Below are 18,585 nucleotides of genomic sequence, written 5' to 3' on the forward strand. Positions count from 1 at the left end.
CAGCTTCCAAAGCAAATCCACACGCTCTGCAATGCGCCCCTCGCCTTCTAGGGCTATCTTTTCAATCTCACATGTATATCCATGGTCGTCGGTATATTTGCGTATTGCTTCCGCCGCCATATTGGAAAACCTGACAGATGTACCTGTGGGTTGACCAAGAACGCTTCGGATTAATGGTGCAGGGAAATATCCGTGAATCCCAATGGCGAGCGCTTTTTTAATATGCGGTGGATTAGGAACCTTGTAGACGTGTTTATTGTTGGGTTCCTTGGTATAATGGAGAAATCGACCGATCGACTGGAGTAGTGTCGGGCTATCTTGCAAGGCAAATGTGTCTTTAAACTGTGGGACGACTTGATTGGGGATTATCTTTTGCAACTGCTTTGAAGCAGCGGCCGCTTCAGGAGTAGTCGAGGTTGGAACATTGGGGCGAGTTTCTAATCCTTGAATCGCATTGTCAGGGAGGGACAAGCCGCTGGAAGGAGATTTGATCTTCACGCTGCCCTTTTTAGTAATTTCTGTCTTCCTATCCGATTTATATTCGAGCTCGCTAGCAGGTTGAGGCATGGGTTGCTCTTGAGTTGTTGACCCCTCGACTCTTTGGGCATCCGGTGCCTTTCCCTGGGTGGGATCTTTGGTGTTGTCTTTGAACCAAAACGACCACCCCGACGGCTTAGAAGTGGGGACATCTGGGTCAAGCGAGCTTTCTTCAACTCCTGGTGTTACATTATCCTCCTTGGGATTGGGTCGTTCGGTAGGATTAAAAGGTGCTGGCTCTTCCGGTTGTTGGGGAGATTCACCTTTGGGCTCCTCCGGCCCTGTGGACGACGATGAACCATACCACATCTGGAGCCAGGACCGCTTTTGGGATGTAGATGAGATCTCTATCGTTTCTGGGGGTTTATCTTGTTGTTCTAGCGCTGAATCTGCTGGAGTAGAGGAAGAATCTTGCTGCGTTGCTTGAGCTTCTGTAGCAGGGGGTTCTAGAGGTGCGTCGGCTGGTAAATCTGCGGGCGAATCTGCGGGCGAATCGCTAGTAGCAGCTGTGTCATTTGTGACCGGGCTATAAAACCATGAAAGCCATCCACTGGGCTGAGTTTCAGTTGTTGATGTGTTACCAGTTTTCGCGTCCCCTTCAGCTGCATCGGGATTCGTCGTGGCTACCTGTGGCTCTGATGTGTTACTCGATACAATCGCAGCGCTATCCTTTGGTGTCTCTTTATCGGTTGTTTGCTCTGATGAAGTGGTAGGGTCTGGTTGAACGTCCACTGAGGGAGTGGATGCGGTGCCATCAGAAGCTATGTTGATGCGGGTTGTTGTCGCGTCAGCGGGGAGGGACCTTGTCGATGCACCCGCTTTTCGTGTCAGTTGAAGGGAAGGATTCCGTGGTGGTTTCGGTGCCTCAAGCTGAGGAGTTGATGCAGAAGTCAAGTTCGATAGGGTGTGTTTCGCCATTGAGATACTCTCACGGGCAACCTCGGTAACGGGAGCCGCTTTCGATGACCTCGACGCAGCGGGCCAGACACCAGGGTACCACTGCAATCCAAGTTAGATATGATAAGAATAAACTTCATGTGCTTCATATTCACTCGAGAAGCAGTGCGGACTAATCTAGAGAAAATCAGAAACCTACCCGGGCACTCTGCAAGCTGGAGCGCTCTTCGTTGGGGGAGGCCACCCCATCAAATGATCGTGAGTCCGGGCCTGACGGGCTAGGCTTTACTCTCTTACGAGATCCCGAGGACGCCATGAAGGTTGAAATAAGAACATTACCAAGGTCAGCCGCGGAAAGTGGGATAGAAGAAGAAGAAGAAGAAGTACTGCTAAACAAAGAACGCTGGTAATGAGCAAAAAAACTAGGAATAATCGACCGAGTCTGGACGTGATAACAAGAACAGGGTTAGGTACCAGCAAATGCGGCGCTCGTTTTGATGCCAAACACCCCAACGGCTGATATCATCCGACGTCACATGCTAGTTATAAAGTAGCCTCACCGCCTTTTGATGCCTGAGGAGAGAAAGTGTGGCTGGTGATGCACACTGCCACAGATGACTAAAAGGGGAAATTTGTGGGGCTACCCTTGTGCTGATATCTTTTTTTTTTTCTTCTCATGCGTCAACTTGGGTTTCCAGGCCCTGTTTTTCTCCTTCAAACGGACCCTCCTCTACACCAGTTTAGCTTGTCGCTCCTCCGGGTACTTGTCGAGTCTGTCTCGACTACCGGTTATTTAAAATGGCGATCCAGAAAAAGGTATGTCTCATTTCCCCGAACGCAAAAACTTTTTGAGGGCTTTGTACTAATTTCTAATAGAACGGCAAAGGTCGTTTAGATAAGTGGTATCGTTTGGCAAAGGAGAAGGGCTACAGAGCAAGAGCTGCGTTCAAGTTGATCCAGTTGAACAAAAAGTATGGATTTTTGGAAAAGAGCAAGGTTCTTCTGGATCTTTGCGCTGCACCTGGTGTAAGTACAGTGGATGCTGGATACCTCCCCCAATGTTCATATTCTGACAGAGGAACTAGTCATGGTGTCAAGTCGCCGCAGAATGCATGCCTGCCCAGAGTATCATTGTCGGTGTTGATCTAGCCCCCATTAAGCCAATCCCTCGAGTCATCAGCTTCCAGAGCGATATTACCACCGAAAAGTGTCGCGCAACGATCAGACAACACCTCAAACATTGGAAGGCGGATACTGTTCTCCATGATGGTGCTCCGAATGTCGGTACAGCTTGGGTTCAGGATGCTTTCTCTCAGGCGGAATTGGTTTTGCAATCGCTAAAACTGGCCACTGAGTTTCTGGTCGAAGGCGGTACATTCGTCACAAAAGTTTTCAGATCAAAGGATTACAATCCCTTGCTCTGGGTTTTCAAGCAGCTGTTCTCATCTGTGGAAGCAACTAAGCCTCCATCATCTCGCAACGTCTCCGCCGAAATTTTCGTTGTCTGCCGCGGATTCAAAGCACCAAAGCGCATGGACCCCAAATTCCTTGACCCAAAACATGTTTTTGCGGAACTTTCAGACCCCACTCCCAATAATGAGGCAAAAGTGTTTAACCCCGAAAAAAAGAAGCGGAAGAGAGATGGTTATGAAGAGGGCGACTGGACCCAATTCAAAGAGGTTTCTGTAACAGAGTTCATCAACACCACAGATCCCATTGCCATTCTTGGCTCTTGCAATAAACTCAGCTTCCAACAAATGCCAGGAGGGGACTTAGCCCTTGCAACTCTTGACCGGCTACCCGAAACGACGGATGAAATCCGAAATTGCTGTGAGGATCTAAAAATCCTTGGTAAAAAGGAGTTTCGAAATTTGCTCCGGTGGCGACTGAGAGTGCGTGAGAAGTTCGGATTGGTAGTGAAGAAGGGACAGTCCAAGGGTGATGAGACTGAGGAGGTAGCTGAGGTGGCTCCCATGGATGAGGAATTGGCTATTCAAGAAGATCTACTCCGTCTCAAAGAGAAAGAAAGCGGGAGGAAAAAGAAGGAGAGGCGCAAAGAAAACGAGAAGAAGCGTAAGGAGATCGTTCGTCTGCAGATGCATATGGCGACTCCTATGGATATCGGAATGGAGCAGCTAGGTCCTGGAGGAGACGATGCCACATTTTCGTTGAAAAAGATTGACAGAGCTGGCGCTAGAGATACAATCGCCGCTGGCAAAGAAGTAGCGGTTGAGAGTGAGAGCGAAGAGTCTGGATCTGAATCCGAATACGACGAAAGCGATGAGGAAGGAGATCTTCTGGAGAGAGAACTAGACACACTCTACGAGCAGTATCAGGACCGCATGGAACAAAAGGATACGAAACTGCGTGCCAAAAAAGCCCGAAAAGATTACGAAGCTGAGGAGTGGGAAGGCTTCTCCGAGGATAATGAGGGCAGCGATGACGAACAATCGAATGACGAGGCACTCGACACACCCAACAAGTCACTGCCTGCCAATGGGTCTCTCTCCAACAATGCTGCATTGTTCTTTGACCAAGACATTTTCCAGGGCCTTGAGGACGTTAGTGATGAAGAGGACGAGGACAACGAAGTTCAAGCAACCAAGCAGCCGAAGAGCAAGGCTTCTGAAAAGCCGAACGGTAAAGAAGCCAAGAAAGCCCGGCATTCTGACGACTCTTCGGAAGATGAATTCGAAGACTTGGAAGAACCACGCAAGAAGAACGGACAGCTTGGTAAGTAGTATTGTGGACCTTATTCCTATCTTGCGTGCCTTTTACTAACTCAACGGCTATAGATATTGATATCATCACCGCAGAAGCTATGGCACTGGCTCAGCAGATGGCTACAGGCGAGAAGAAGTCGCAGGATATTGTTGATGACGGATATAATAAACTCGCGTTCCGAGATGTCGATGGCCTCCCGGAATGGTTCCTTGACGATGAAGGCAAGCACAGCAAACCAAACCGACCGATCACAAAGGCTGCTGCTGCCGCAATCCAAGAGAAAATGCGCGCCATCAACGCACGGCCGATCAAGAAGGTGTTGGAAGCTAAGGGTCGCAAGAAGCTGAAGGCAGCACAGAAGATCGAGAAGCTCCGGAAGAAGTCCGCACTCCTCGCAGACGATGAAACTCTCAGCGAACGAGACAAATCGCAGGCCATCGCGAGGTTGATGAGCAGGGTGGCTAAGAAGAAGCCCAAGCAACAGGTGAAACTGGTCGTTGCTCGGGGAAGCAACAAGGGTATTTCTGGCCGTCCTAAAGGTGTAAAGGGCAAGTACAAGATCGTGGATTCTCGAATGAAGAAGGATATTCGGGCGCAGAAGCGACTGGCGAAGAAAAAGCAAAAATAGAGAGCGTCTTAGATATAGTTAGCTGTAAATAAGGTACAAAATAGTACTCGGGAAGGTTGAAATATCCGAGACGATCCCAAAGCCATGGAAGTGGAAATACGGAGTACATAAATGCATAACTATAATTAATACCTGTATTTAAGTGACCCGCAGTGGCGGCGACTTTACTGGTAGTACTTTTAGTTCTGTCTCACGCAGACAACTGACTGCCTTTTCTCACATCAGGCATTTGCTCACACTCTCTCTTCTTTTTCTGCTTCTACTCTCGTTCTTTTTACCACTCGTCGTACATATGCCATTCCTCGTATATTAGTTCCCTCTCTCCACATTTTCTTGTTCATATGCATCGTCCTGTTTTTTTTTTGTAATTTTTCCCGCCCTTCTCCCTATTCTCTGCCCCCTCCTCTGCCTCGTCTTCCCGAGTCCGCCTCATGGGATTTTTTGACCACCTCCAGAAAGGAGGCGCTTTCTCTCTCCAGGCAAAGAAACCCCAAATACGAAAGGTAGTTCAGACACGAGCCGCGCCTCCCTCACGATCCTCATCCCAGACTCCAAGCAGATCGCGCACCTCGTCCGTTGCCCCGCCGAAAAAAACTCAAGAACCGGATAGCAGGTCAGCCTCTGGGGAAAGAGAACACATATCATCGAAGCGACGCTTAGGGACACCACTGCGAAATCGAAAGCGCCCAACGCCCGAGCAACGACTTTCCAGCGATGACGATGACGACGCGAGCGACACGGATACCTCTTTTGAAGTGCGCAAACGCGCCAGGACGGGTGATAGCCCAGAACCTGATCTCCAGAGACGCGTAAGGTCTGTGAAGGCATTTTCTGAAGAAGGGGCTAGGTCGCTTCCTATGGTACATGCGGCGGAGATCACATCTATTCAAAAGGCGGGGAAATTCAAACCCGCATTTGAGAATAAAAGTCAGCCAGCGGATATCTTTCTACAGTATCCTAGTGCGGCGTCAAAAGAACGGTATGTCCATTGACCCAGCCTCTCTTTTTCTGGGCGTTAATTTGGTGATGTGGCTAATGGCTTCTTGGGGCTCCTAGGTACCAACTAGTCGTTCCTCGGGACGATGATGAATTTAAGCCTCTGGACGATATTGTCCAAGTTGTTGAGATCGTTTCCCAAGCGTACATTCCCGAAGACGATTTAGATGAGTTTAGTAACGAATCGACGGGTATCAAGCGGCGACTACGGCGAGCGCTAGCCCTGAAATCCGAAGCGGAGTTTCGCGAGGGCGTGTCAGATTATAATAATGCTATCGATCGCCTCAGACGCAGTGGGAGCATTGCTAAGAAACTGGACGCTACACATCGGCTTAGTCTAGCTCACGTGGAGCGTATCTTGAACCAAATTTACTCCCGAACAGTTTCACCACGAGTCGAGTCTCTTCGCCAGTACGAAAACGGGACGGACAATGTTTATGGGGAGCTTCTCCCTCGATTTATCAGCACTATTTTCAAGGAGACCGGGCTTAAGTCCGGTCAGGTCTTTGTTGACCTTGGGTCCGGCGTTGGTAACGTGGTCTTACAGGCAGCCTTGGAGATAGGGTGCGAGAGTTGGGGCTGCGAAATGATGCAGAATGCATGCGATCTTGCGGAGCTTCAACAAACGGAGTTTAAATCGCGATGTCGGTTGTGGGGAATCGCGCCAGGGAAAACACACCTAGTCCGGGGTGACTTCCTTAAAGAGCAGAGCATTGTCGATGTTCTCAAACGGGCAGATGTTGTTTTGATAAACAACCAAGCTTTTACCCCTCAACTGAATAATGAGTTGATCAATCATTTCTTGGATATGAAGGAGGGGTGCCAAATTGTGTCTCTCAAGTCCTTTGTCCCCGTCGGTCATAAGATTCAATCACGGAACTTGAACTCGCCTATCAATCTTCTCAAGGTGAAGCAGAGAAATTACTGGTCAAATAGCGTCAGCTGGACCGATGTTGGCGGTACATACTTTATCGCAACCAAGGATAGCTCTCGACTCAAGGCTTTTGCAGAGAGTATGTCATGACTGTCCTATTTTCTTTCTCGACGACCGAGTAAACATCAAGCCCCTTCTTTGGTGCGATGACTGGAACGAAGCGATTTTTGGTTCCCGGATGTTGTTCTTTTCTTGGGCACCTGGTATATACTGTCTGTACTTGTGTACAAATATCTTTGGTTTTTTGGGGGGGGGGGAAAGGGAGCTGGGTTGTTATAGAGCAGAAGCAGGATACCATTCTTATTATACAACTTATAAATATCAAAATGTACAAATACAGTGATCTTAATGGTCATTCTTGTTGCCTCTGGTAGACAGCTTGCTATTATAGCGTTTCATAACACTCCATCTTTCTATCGCAAAGTATTTACTGTTATATCCCAAGAAACTTCGACGTGTAGCCTAGTAGTGTCCAGACCCCTGGGATGAGGGAATAGGCGGGGGATGGTTCTACAACAAGAAGATTTTACATGTCTTATGAAAATTTTGACGCATCATTCATGGCGTCTGCTTCCTTACCCATCCTAGCCATCCAACGATCAACTAGGTCTTGGTTCTCCTTGCGCAACCGGTCCGTCCGCTCTTCAGCCATGTTGAGCTGAAGATTCAATGTCGCTAGCTCATCTTGGAAATCCTACAAGAAAAGCCAAGTCAGCAAAGGAAATATTTAACCAGCAAAAAAAAAAAAGAAGCAAACATACCTCTAATAGTTTGGCCTTCCCGCGCAATTCTTCATCCCTATCCTTCAACCGGAGCTGAACGTGTGTTATTTCGCCTTCCATAGAGCTGATTCGCTTTCCATCATAGGTGCTTCGTTTCCGTAGCTTTTCGAGCTCGATGGTCACCCGTCCAAGTCGGTCTTCGAGCTCAGAGCGGGATCGTTGCGCTTCCACAAGGTCCGCGCGGGTTGCACGGTTTCCCGCTGAGGTAGGGCCTTGAGCATTATTGGTCTCTGCGTTCAGAGAGGCTGTTCGATCGGCAAGTTTGGTGTCTGGAGCAACAGGCGGGGTTTCAGTCAGACAACACGCCAGATGACATCAACCTGCTGGAGAAGGGAATGGAGATTTCGCACAAGCATTGTAGATGGAGATGTTGGCTTTTTCGCGTCGATCTCTAGCCGCCAAAGCGGCGGCGTACTCCTCCCTCCAGTGCGCCATGAGACGGGAACGCAGGTCATCAGAGGAAGTCCAGAAATCATGAATACATCGTAGCGAGAGACTCTTGAAGAGAGGGATTCTGAGATGTACAAGGAGTTCCAAAGACTCAGGCTACCTCTTCAAAGGCCAGATGTTATTGCAGCCCATGCTATGAGAACCTAGGCAAGGATGTTGACGATACCTAATTATAGGAGCCCACCCATCCCCTCCCACGAAAGCCAGCCTACGACCACACCGCCCCTTCCACCGCCCAGTAGTCATGCATCATCGCAACGAAGCACGCTGCGGAGCCCAACTACTCACTCTCCACTTACTTCGGCTCCCTTAATCACGGCTACGTCTCAGCATATATTATCCCGCTCCTGCCTCTTCTTGGTTTTGGCCTAGAGGCGTAGTTCTTTGTCCTTACATTATCCCGCCTCTTATCCGCATTCTTTGCTCGCAGCGCTTTATCTGCACCCCCAGTCACAGCCATGTCGTCACGGAAGAAGGTCTTGCTGAAGGTATAGCTATCTCGCCCTGAACAAACTGGCCTTTTAACGACTTGCTAACCTCATGGATCTCCAGATTATTATTTTGGGTGATAGTGGTGTCGGAAAAACAAGTTTGATGAACCAATATGTCGGTGGCCTTATCCCTCAGTCGATTCTCCATTCCGCTAATGCCATATCCCCGACCAGGTCAACAAAAAGTTCAGCGCAAGCTACAAGGCAACAATCGGTGCAGATTTTCTGACAAAGGAAGTTCTGGTTGATGATCGACTGGTCACAATGCAGGTACGTACCAAAGGAAATGCCGTGGAGGAATAAAAAAGTAACATGCAATGATTAGATCTGGGATACCGCCGGTCAAGAACGCTTCCAGTCGTTGGGCGTCGCATTCTATCGAGGAGCCGACTGCTGCGTCTTGGTGTACGACGTAAATAACCCCAAGAGCTTTGAGGCTCTTGACAGCTGGCGCGATGAATTCCTGATTCAGGCTAGTCCGCGGGACCCGGAAAGCTTTCCTTTTGTAAGTGTTGTTTTCTTCCTCAAGTGCTTTTTGGTTCTTAGTGATTAATTTCAATGCCACAGGTTGTAATTGGAAACAAGATTGATGTCGAGGAAAGCAAGCGAATGATCTCCTCGAAACGGGCTATGACTTTTTGCCAATCCAAGGGAAACATCCCTTACTTCGAGACTAGTGCAAAAGAGGCCGTCAATGTCGAGCAAGCGTTTGAGGGTACGTCATCTCCTGGTTATGCTCGCATACCCCACAGATAGCTAACGTATTCGTTTGAAGTCATCGCCCGAAGTGCTTTAGCCCAAGATGAAGCAGAGGAATTTAGTGGTGAATACAGCGATCCGATCAACATCCATCTTGACACCGAACGCGATGGATGCGCTTGTTGATACCCTCGTTCTGCACTTGCTTTTCCTAATCCTATTTTACAACTAAGACATGCTTTGTTCTACTGCTTGTGTAGAGAATTTCTTGTCCCTTATCCCACCTGGGGCCTTGAAGGAATGCGTTCTCGACCCCATGACCTATATATCCAACTTGGGAGTTCCCTGTGTAACACATCGACGACGTCCTTCTTCTGTTTGTGCTGGTTCGCATGAAGATATCTTATCTGGTTCAGCTTGCTCTCCCGTTGTTAATGCTTTTGTTTGTTTTGAAGGCATAGTCGTAATTTCTAGGAGTCTGGAATATCATCACCTTTTTCTCTCAAAGCATCCAATGATGCTTGCCGTTGCCGAGATGTGGACATGAGCGTCCTTCTCTAGATATGTCATTTTTTTGACTAGACATCAATAATAGCAAACTTCATTATCAATATAATTTATTTTTGAATGATTCATCTCTTTATAGAAGAATATCATTATTCTATAGCTGCTGGCGTCATGTTTTCCGTTCTACTCGTGACTTGTCACCTAAGCGGTTTCCCATGGTGGAGATCATCTTGATTCCGTCCGATCCACTTCCGCGGTCAAGAGATAGTGAAATAATCGCGCCTCGGGAAATTGCTATCCAGTGCATGAGGTGAGGGGCTCCCTATTCTTATATTCGATGATTGCCGCCAGCAATTAGTCTCGTTAGAATCGTACCCTCATGTCTATCCCTTGAAAGACCTCTGGGAGAGGGTCGGTCGCCTTTGTCGGAAACACAGTCCTACCGCGGGGCAGCATACAACAGAACAGGCATTATCAGTACCCAGAAGGACTTTCATAGGAGTTTGGTATCTTGATGGAGAACTCGCCAAATATAGGCGCATCCCGGTTATCCGGTGCCGCACGAAGGACATTGGGCATTTGCTTGCTCTTGATCGTGGTTGTCTTGTGGACAGCCGGGAATTTCCTGGCTAGTGTAGGTGATTCTTCTTTTGTCTTCTTCCTATATGATGATTGCGGATTGTCTTTCCTACCGTCTTACCGTCTGCGTGATGAATTACTAAGTGTGTATGTCGGGCATAGACTATCTTCGCCGATAATACGTACTCGAAACCGTTCTTCGTGACCTACCTCAACACCTCTACGTTTACCCTCCCTCTGTTTACGATATTATCTAGTCGGGTCTGGAGATTGTTTCGCGCAGGCAAACTGTATCATATCCAGTCGTTTGGGCATCTGTTCCAGCGCCTTGATACACACGACTGGGATGCTGAGACGCAGCACATACTTAGCCGAGATGAGTCAAGGGATCCCGAAGCGTGGAATGCCACCGAGGTCGATGCTGCAGCGAAAGAGCATGGACCACAGAAGCTTGGGTTAAAGGCTACAGCTAAACTGAGCTTTGAGTTTTGTTTACTATGGGTAGGTGTTTCTTTGTTAATCTGGAATCGCTCACACTGTGTATAGGCGCGGTCAGCTAACAATAGACAATAAGTTCCTTGTAAGTAGCGTGAAGATGACCCGTCTCCTCGAGCAAGTGCTAAGTTCAGCACGATAGGCAAATTACTTTGCACTGGCCTGTCTGCAGTATACAACTGTGGGCAGCACAACCATCTTGACGTCTACGAGCGGTATAGCTCCTCAATGAATCAAGTGCATTACTTAAACAGCATATCTAATATCCATTCTAGGCGTGTGGACCCTCATTTTCGGGGCCATCATTGGTGTCGAGAAATTTACTCTCCGCAAACTCGCCGGGGTTGTCGCCTCCTTGGTCGGAATAATCCTAATATCTCGCGTGGATCTATCTTCTACAGACGGGCCTCCCGGAATCGATAACGGCGGCTCATTCCCCTCCAAAACTGCGGGCGAGATTGCTCTCGGGGATGCCATGGCTGCATTTAGTGCCGTAATGTACGGGATATACACGATTGTCCTGAAGCGACAAGTCGGAGACGAGTCCCGAGTCAACATGCAGCTGTTCTTCGGGCTCGTGGGTTTCTTCAACGTGATCTTCCTTTGGCCCGGATTCCTTGTTCTACATTTTACTGGTATCGAGACGTTTGCCTTGCCCGACACTGGCAGGGTTTGGACTATCATATGGGTACGTTCACCAGAGTCCATCTGTCGACCCTTGAATATTGCCGTGGGTCTTATTAATCTATTCCAGGTCAACTCGCTATCATCTCTCCTTTCTGATATCTGCTGGGCCTACGCAATGCTCCTGACCACACCTTTAGTCGTCACAGTTGGACTCAGCTTGACTATCCCGCTCTCGCTTGTAGGACAGATCTTCCTACAAGGACAGTACGCAACAGCGCTGTACTGGGTCGGAGCCACGATCGTGTTTCTCTCCTTTTTGATCGTCAATCAGGAAAGTCGCGATACAAATACCGAAGGGGACGTATCCGCTGGAAGATACAATGTTCTTCCTTCCGAGGAGGTACACGAGTGAGGTTTATGACTATCGTTACCTCTTTCCTTAGACTGGAGTTAGATGCACATTGAAGTTTTACTGGTATAGCACTATTCAACTTGAAACATTTGTTATTCTAGTCTATATCCAGCCAGTATTTTTCTTTTCTTTTCTTTTCTTTTCTTTTCTTTTTCTTTGTTTGGGGGGGGGGCTTTGACAAGTATCTCCTCCGTAGTCCATATCTCGTGTCAAACTGCAGGTAGCCATCACACGCCATTATTAGTTAACTAACTGTATAACTAACTAGACTAGGTAACTACGTAGGTAGTTAGTTAGTTAACTAGTTAGTTATAAAAGCCTAATCATATAATTGTGCAAAAGTTCCAGTAATAAGCATAATGATTATTGCCTTACTTGAACTAGCCATTCTGTTACTTTGGTCACTTGGTTAAATGCAGAGGGGACAGCTTTGTTCATCGCATACTAGAGGAAATGGAAAATTATTAGATAAATAGTGAAATAGATCACTCAACTAGATTGTTTGGTCACAATGCTATGGAGGGGATGTCAATAGGTATAGTATATGCAGGTACACCAGGTCATGAGCGAGTTTCAAGCCGTAAGAAGAACTTTATACTAGCATATATAGAAGAAGAGGAGGAGGAGGAGGAGGTATAAGCAAGTAAAGATTGATATAATTACTCTGCCCTTGGAATAGTAGAATAGATCCCAGATCAAATAGTACAAGGTCAGCGCTATCACAACGTAAATATTATTCATAGAATGGTATTAATCGTATATGGAGGTAGCAAAAGATTATAAAAGAAGCTAGTATCGTCAATAATGCTGGGGTATGGGTACTTGGAAAACAAAAGAATAAGATAAAATGAGCGATAAAGCAAGTAGACCGGTAAGTTGGAAGCAGTCCACGGTTGATAAGGGAGGGGACGCTTATCGAGAGACAATCAGAGGGAAAGCGTATAGAAGAAGGACAATGGGTAGGAAATAAGGGAGAGGGAAGGAGAAGAATTAGAATGAGAGGGAGAGGGAGAGGAAGAGGAAGAGGATTTGTATGATTATTCACGGGGTATAGTGCCTGATCCTGGAGCATGTTCGAATTTTTTGCGAGCGACAAGAATGCTTTTCAAGGAGCCAAGCCACTTCGCTAGGGACTCTTCGTCAGGAGTGCAGAGTCGGTATATCTTTTCTTCTGCGATGACTTGCAAACAGAACTTCTTGGAACGAGACACAGGATCAACCTCTGTAGCATCCAGCACTTGTGACATTGGAATAATTCTAATAGCAGAGTATTCCTATTTAAAGAATTAGAATCTAGTCGAGCGTAATATGCGTATCTAGTCCTGAGCGGGGGAAGGAATAGGGATGCATGTGCAAATGATGGTAAATGGTTGGTTAACATACCTGGTCATCTTTATAAAAAGCTAGACTCTTTGGACGCAGCACAACCCAGAGGCGTTTCCAGTGACGTACTCCTCCCTTGATCTTCAAACATTGAAGATATCCATTACACATGACTCTTTCCGGATCACGTAGGACTCCCGCATCGTGATTTCTACCGTTGGATTGTTGGCTGGCTGGGGCAGAGGAAGATAGGTTTTGGATGGAGTGTCTAGATTTTAAATGAATACTAGTGTTGCTGCCGGGCCCATCTGACCATTCGGAGTACGATGTGACATCGTTTGCCGAGTAATCATGAGGGGACGCGAGTCTTCTAGATCGACGATTTGATGCTAGATCCCGGCCAAACTCAGGGGAACTTGCCCTCCCTCGAGTTTCAATATCCGAGTGGTCAGTAGTGTCGTAGATGCGCTGTCTGTTGGGTGATGGAGCGCCCTGTCGCTTAGATAGTGCAAGAAAAGCCTCCTCATCCTCATCGATACGTGTTTCAGCACGGATCCGTTCAATCCAGTCTTCCATATCTTTGTCCGATGATGCCTGAAAGCGGTAGTTTTTGGAAGGGGTGAAAATGCCGAAGACATATTGTCGGGTCGATCGTGGGGATTTAATAGGAGCGACGGCCGTGACCTCGGATAATGTAATGGACGCTCGTAGCCTTGTTGCTTCTTCATCCTTGTACACTGATAACAAGTTCGGTCGGAGAACGAGATAAGCAGGTTTCCAGAAGGCTCTAAAGACCTAAACCTAGGGGATTAGTTTATACAGAAGGAGAGCTTCCAAGGGTAGGTATACACACATGTTTCAACTTCACCCGGCGGCACACCTTCTTCGACTTGAGAACTCGGTCGAATTCAAAGCTTCCATTCTCGTTGACGGGGGAAAATGTGTCTAGATTAACATGACCGTTGCGAAAGGCCGCAGATTGTTGGTTAGGAGATAGGAATGAAGAGTGCTGTATTGTGCCGTCGGGGAGTTGTATTGCGGGGGTTTTGGCAGGCCCCTCGAGAGCCAAAGGGGCTGTGATGGTCTGATTCATGGTATTGGAGAGAGGTGCTCGATGCTATATTGTCTCCCACGGCTGTCGAAAAGCGTGCTAGATATGTGAGGAAGTTGAGAAGAGTGAAACCCGGCGTGCGCTGCACAGGCACATATCTGGGCCAAGCGGAGAATGATGCAGACAATCCGCCATAAATAGCAGATGGCGGCCTAGATGACTCGGAGAAAACCAGGCAGGCAGAAGTAAACCCAGTTAGCTTTCTGGCTTCCAGGGGTCGAAACAACGAGGAGGATGTCAATGAAGCGTCATCGAGAGGCTGTGTCAGAAGGCTTCACTGGTGGATGGCTACGGGTAAAGGAAAGAGGCGCCGAGGGAGGGGGCTTTAATGGCGAAACAGAGCACGCGCCAGGAGCAGGAAGGTATGAACTCAGAACTCTAGATATGTCGAAACTGGGCCTGGCAGACAAGGGTCCCGAATGTCCAACAGGAGGCACGCATGGATTTTGTTTTGGACGACTGGAGATCATTCGGGTTAGTCAGGTTGGTGGATAGGGAGATCTCCTTTTTTTCTTGGTTGCTTGCATATGTACTCCGTACCAAAGTAAGCATTATAATTTGAGTTGCTGAAGATTTTGGTATAGAAAGTTGATAGTTAATCTATGATATATTTATATAGTTATATTATTCATCATAAATTATTAGTTAACTATTAACTAACTAAGCTGCACAGCATTCAATGGAACAACCAATTTTCAGTTTCAGCAGATAGTGAGTGCCTCTGGCTATGTATACTAACCGTGGCCTCGAAAAAAATACTATCCTAACCAAGTACTCTGGAGCTTATGCATATTCCATCAAGTGTGTACTAGTACCTACATATTTCTTCTGTCTGACGGGTCCCTTGAAAGCCACACATATTCCCTACATACGTGACGAAGCGCGTCGCAACGTCGACATCGAGGTAACAAGAGGCCAGATAGACCGATCCTGGGCTGCTCACGTTTTGGGGGGTCTCCATTGGGATCTCAGGGTTCTGGACGCTTTATATTACCGGGTGGTACTAGTATTACCCCTGGGTACTGTCAAACTCCTGTTACAGTACCTTACATTTCATGTCGATTACTCTTTGTAAACTTAAATCCATGTCAAAATGCACTGATAATTGCAAAGCAGTATAAAGTATTATACTTCCGGGGGGGTTAGTTTGAGGAAGACGTGCCGTTAAGCTTCAGGGTCTGTAGTAGAAAGATGATGCATCTATTCCGCACTGCATGGTCAAAACGGCCCAGGAGATAATGCTTTAAGAATTCTCAGTAGTTAGTTAGTTACCATTAAATAATCAGAAGAGTGAGCAATATCTCTAGCGAAATAATTCTTTACCTAGATCTCGATCTCGACCCCAAAAAGCTGTAAATAACCTACTGGACGCAATACCGTTTCAAAACCATCCAGGGGAGCGGCCTCTCCCGATTTGGAACGTAAACTTACCGTCCTGTAATGACAATCATGGCCGCTTGCGCGCCTCCTTAGCCTTGGCGAAACTTCCATCCACCCCCCATCCCCAAATTCATCCTTCGAGCCTTCATCTCATCGGATGTCTCCCACAAGTCGTCGGGTCACTACCTAACCTCCACCTCTCTCCATCCTGATTGATGAACCCGTCTCCTTTCTCCGTGCTTTCGGCCTCTTTGCTAAGGACAATAGTCCCTTGCGTCGCTGTCAACGCATTCCCCACCTCTCGCCGGCTGGTCGACTAAAAGAAAAGTGCAGAGAAAGGAGGCTTTCCTCCGGCCACTCGTTATTTTTCTTTTTTTCCCACCCGAATTTTCTCTCTTCTGCCCTTTCCTCATCCTCTACAAACTATAATATCGATTCTACCCTCATTCTTGGTCATACTTCCCGATCGGTTCGCTGCTAACGACGTCCCAACTCAAAGCTCACTACTCGTGTGGATCTGCCGTTGGACTGAGATACCTCGAAAGACCTGCCGTTCTGGCCTGAAGCGTGCCCGACTTCGGGAAGGCGTCCCGCTGTGTTGATTGGATCTTGATCCTGGTGCTCTCTCTCATCCTCTCTGAGGCGACGCAGTGTGGGCACTCTTGCACCCATGGGCCTCGTTCAACGAGTGAGGAAATGGTTGCCCTCAACACCGAGTCTACCCCTAGAAGACTCGTCCTACGAAAAAGGACGCAAATTTCCCAGATTTGCATTTTTTAGCCGCAGGATACGGTTGAAGGGCAACTCTTCGATTTCCATACCCCTGGGTTTTGTCTTACTATTCCCCTGCGTTGTAATAGTTCTCATCTTACTACTCTTCGTTCGACATCCTTCCGCTCCTGGTGGTATCCTCATCCCTGCAGGCACACCGCCATCTATCAGGTTCGCCGCAACCGATATCCTAATCGTGTTGTCTCGATCAAGCAAGCTAATAATTGTACTGTGTAGGAAAATAAGCGAGAAATATGACAAGGTCTTCGCAACCGGTTGCCTTCCGATTGAGAAGACTGACGGCCCAAGGGCCAATGCCGCATTTGTTGTCCTCGCGAGGAACAAAGAAATAGATGGTGTCATTCAGTCGCTCAAGTCAATTGAACGGCACTTCAATCGCTGGTACCATTATCCTTATGTTTTCTTGAATGACGCCGATTTCGACGATGCCTTCATGGACACCGTCAAGAATTACACAAGCGCTCCTGTGGAATTTGGAAGGATTGATGACACTATGTGGGGTTATCCAAATTGGGTTGACCATGAGGTCGCCAAGGAAGGCATCCGGAAGCAGGGTGATGCCGCCATTATGTACGGAGGCATGGAGAGTTATCATCATATGTGCAGGTTCTACTCAGGGTGAGGAATTCGCTGTCATGTCCAAGTCAACCCGCAGCAAAACTGATATTGGACCAGGTTCTTCTATAAACATCCGCTCCTCATGAAGTATGAATGGTACTGGCGTCTTGAGCCCGAGATCAAGTACTTCTGTGACATTACATAGTAAGAATCTCTCTGGCCAAATAAATGGCTCTCACTCACCGATTCAATAGCGATCCTTTTATCAAAATGATTGAGGCCAACAAGACATACGGTTTCACAATTGCCGTCAAGGAACTTCGCGAGACTGTTCCAAACATCTTCCGATACGCCTCTGCTTACATGCGGAAGAACAATATCAAGTCCCAGGGGCTATGGGAAATGTTCCTCGAGCCCCGTGAAGAACCAAAGCCCGAAGAGCAACCAGAAAAGCTTCCCGAAGAGATTCTCATTGCTGAACCCGGCGAGAATAATCTTCCTGAGGTAGACCCCGAGGCGATGGAAGGGGAGAGCTACAATATGTGCCATTTCTGGAGTAATTTCGAGATCGCACGCTTAGACTGGTTCCGGAGCAAAGAATACGAGGAATTCTTCGATATGATGGACAAGAGCGGAGGTTTCTGGATGGAACGAGTAAGTGTCGAGATTCCATTTTTAAACCCTCACCATAATCCTTTTCATTAACAATATTATTACAGTGGGGTGATGCGCCTATTCACTCGCTCGCTGCTGGAGCTCTCCTGTCCCCCAGTGATATTCACTACTTCCGCGACTTCGGTTATCGACATACTACCATCCAGCACTGCCCTGCCAACGCTCCCGCGCGACAATTGCCCCGCATTCCTTGGCTAGAAACAACAACCTTGGATGAGAAGGAGCGTATTGAAGAGGATGAATATTGGGCAAACCCTGACCCTGTGAAGGAAAATGGCGTTGGTTGTAGGTGCAGGTGTGATACTGATATTGTTGATGTCGAAGGCAAGCAAGGAAGTTGTCTGGCGGAATGGGTGGATGTTGCTGGAGGATGGGCATCTCCATAAACTTGAGCTGCCCCCTAATATTCGTTGTATAATCTTGACCTCCTCATTTCCGTACCTACTTGTTCGACGATGAGCATTACTCGGGTCGTCCTTGGAGTTATTTTTGCTTGAGCCGACATGTTCTGTTGGCTATGGGGTTCTGGACGGCGTTTAACGGATCTGACGACTTCTTCTATGGAGGATGGCGTGGCCATTCTCATCAATCTTGACAATTCATCTAGCGTGCATTGTATGTTTCATTTGGAGTGCTCTGTTCCAAATTTTTTTTTTTTTTTTTTTTAAAAAAAAAAAAAAAAATGTCCCCTATCATGGGCTCCGATCACCCATCAGGAAACCCAGAGTCTGTCGGCGAGATATTCCTCACCAGCACAGCTTCCCTTGCTGCTCATCGCTGGCAAACTGAGTGGGCTATGCTTAAGTTTTTCCTGGACAGCCTGGGAATTCTCGTCAGCGGACAGTTTCGAATCTCTCATCGTTTTGATATGCAACTCTCTTTCCGGGATTGAAAGGCGAGCGGTACGAAACAGCTTGACGGTGTGTTCAAGGCTCCCGCATAGATTGTGACGCATGGTCCTGCATTGTAAAGAAAATTTGCTGTTGAA

General features: G+C 47.6%; 7 protein-coding genes across 7 annotated transcripts; 5 read left to right on the forward strand and 2 right to left on the reverse strand.

Moving 5' to 3' along the window:
- Positions 1 to 2,126: 2,126 nt before the first annotated feature.
- spb1 (rRNA methyltransferase spb1) lies at positions 2,127 to 4,895 on the forward strand. The gene is made up of 4 exons (XM_040894515.1): positions 2,127 to 2,250; positions 2,311 to 2,460; positions 2,520 to 4,167; positions 4,230 to 4,895. Exons 1-4 carry the CDS (start codon positions 2,233 to 2,235, stop codon positions 4,784 to 4,786), a joined length of 2,373 nt encoding a protein of 790 aa, XP_040756883.1. The 5' UTR covers positions 2,127 to 2,232; the 3' UTR covers positions 4,787 to 4,895.
- A 171-nt stretch (positions 4,896 to 5,066) lies between these two features.
- On the forward strand, positions 5,067 to 6,944 carry dot1 (histone methyltransferase DOT1). Its single transcript, XM_040894516.1, has 2 exons — positions 5,067 to 5,765; positions 5,843 to 6,944. The coding sequence occupies exons 1-2, from the start codon at positions 5,218 to 5,220 to the stop codon at positions 6,804 to 6,806; spliced, it is 1,512 nt and encodes a 503-aa protein (XP_040756884.1). The 5' UTR covers positions 5,067 to 5,217; the 3' UTR covers positions 6,807 to 6,944.
- Positions 6,945 to 6,995: 51 nt separating this feature from the next.
- P175DRAFT_0472896 (ATG16 family protein) lies at positions 6,996 to 7,933 on the reverse strand (the record flags this gene model as incomplete). Its single annotated transcript, XM_040895146.1, has 3 exons — positions 6,996 to 7,410; positions 7,478 to 7,767; positions 7,849 to 7,933. The coding sequence occupies 3 exons, from the start codon at positions 7,931 to 7,933 to the stop codon at positions 7,252 to 7,254; spliced, it is 534 nt and encodes a 177-aa protein (XP_040756885.1). The 3' UTR covers positions 6,996 to 7,251.
- A 333-nt stretch (positions 7,934 to 8,266) lies between these two features.
- Positions 8,267 to 9,744, forward strand: rab7 (Rab family GTPase YPT7). Its single transcript, XM_040896539.1, has 6 exons — positions 8,267 to 8,436; positions 8,501 to 8,554; positions 8,614 to 8,709; positions 8,765 to 8,944; positions 9,007 to 9,154; positions 9,215 to 9,744. The coding sequence occupies exons 1-6, from the start codon at positions 8,407 to 8,409 to the stop codon at positions 9,322 to 9,324; spliced, it is 618 nt and encodes a 205-aa protein (XP_040756886.1). The 5' UTR covers positions 8,267 to 8,406; the 3' UTR covers positions 9,325 to 9,744.
- A 152-nt stretch (positions 9,745 to 9,896) lies between these two features.
- Positions 9,897 to 12,099, forward strand: P175DRAFT_0498598 (uncharacterized protein). Its single transcript, XM_040896540.1, has 6 exons — positions 9,897 to 10,279; positions 10,387 to 10,725; positions 10,799 to 10,804; positions 10,862 to 10,934; positions 10,995 to 11,407; positions 11,474 to 12,099. Exons 1-6 carry the CDS (start codon positions 10,160 to 10,162, stop codon positions 11,756 to 11,758), a joined length of 1,236 nt encoding a protein of 411 aa, XP_040756887.1. The 5' UTR covers positions 9,897 to 10,159; the 3' UTR covers positions 11,759 to 12,099.
- A 205-nt stretch (positions 12,100 to 12,304) lies between these two features.
- Positions 12,305 to 14,665, reverse strand: P175DRAFT_0472907 (PH domain-containing protein). The gene is made up of 3 exons (XM_040895147.1): positions 13,935 to 14,665; positions 13,142 to 13,876; positions 12,305 to 13,032 (listed from the first exon to the last, which is right to left on the reverse strand). The coding sequence occupies exons 1-3, from the start codon at positions 14,172 to 14,174 to the stop codon at positions 12,796 to 12,798; spliced, it is 1,212 nt and encodes a 403-aa protein (XP_040756888.1). The 5' UTR covers positions 14,175 to 14,665; the 3' UTR covers positions 12,305 to 12,795.
- A 1,350-nt stretch (positions 14,666 to 16,015) lies between these two features.
- Positions 16,016 to 18,074, forward strand: P175DRAFT_081361 (glycosyltransferase family 15 protein). The gene is made up of 5 exons (XM_040901109.1): positions 16,016 to 16,514; positions 16,581 to 16,982; positions 17,040 to 17,126; positions 17,177 to 17,576; positions 17,642 to 18,074. Exons 1-5 carry the CDS (start codon positions 16,243 to 16,245, stop codon positions 17,981 to 17,983), a joined length of 1,503 nt encoding a protein of 500 aa, XP_040756889.1. The 5' UTR covers positions 16,016 to 16,242; the 3' UTR covers positions 17,984 to 18,074.
- The last annotated feature ends 511 nt before the right edge of the window (positions 18,075 to 18,585 follow it).

Source organism: Aspergillus ochraceoroseus, assembly GCF_002846915.1.
Source record: "Aspergillus ochraceoroseus IBT 24754 chromosome Unknown P175scaffold_1, whole genome shotgun sequence".
NCBI classification, from domain to species: domain Eukaryota; kingdom Fungi; phylum Ascomycota; class Eurotiomycetes; order Eurotiales; family Aspergillaceae; genus Aspergillus; species Aspergillus ochraceoroseus.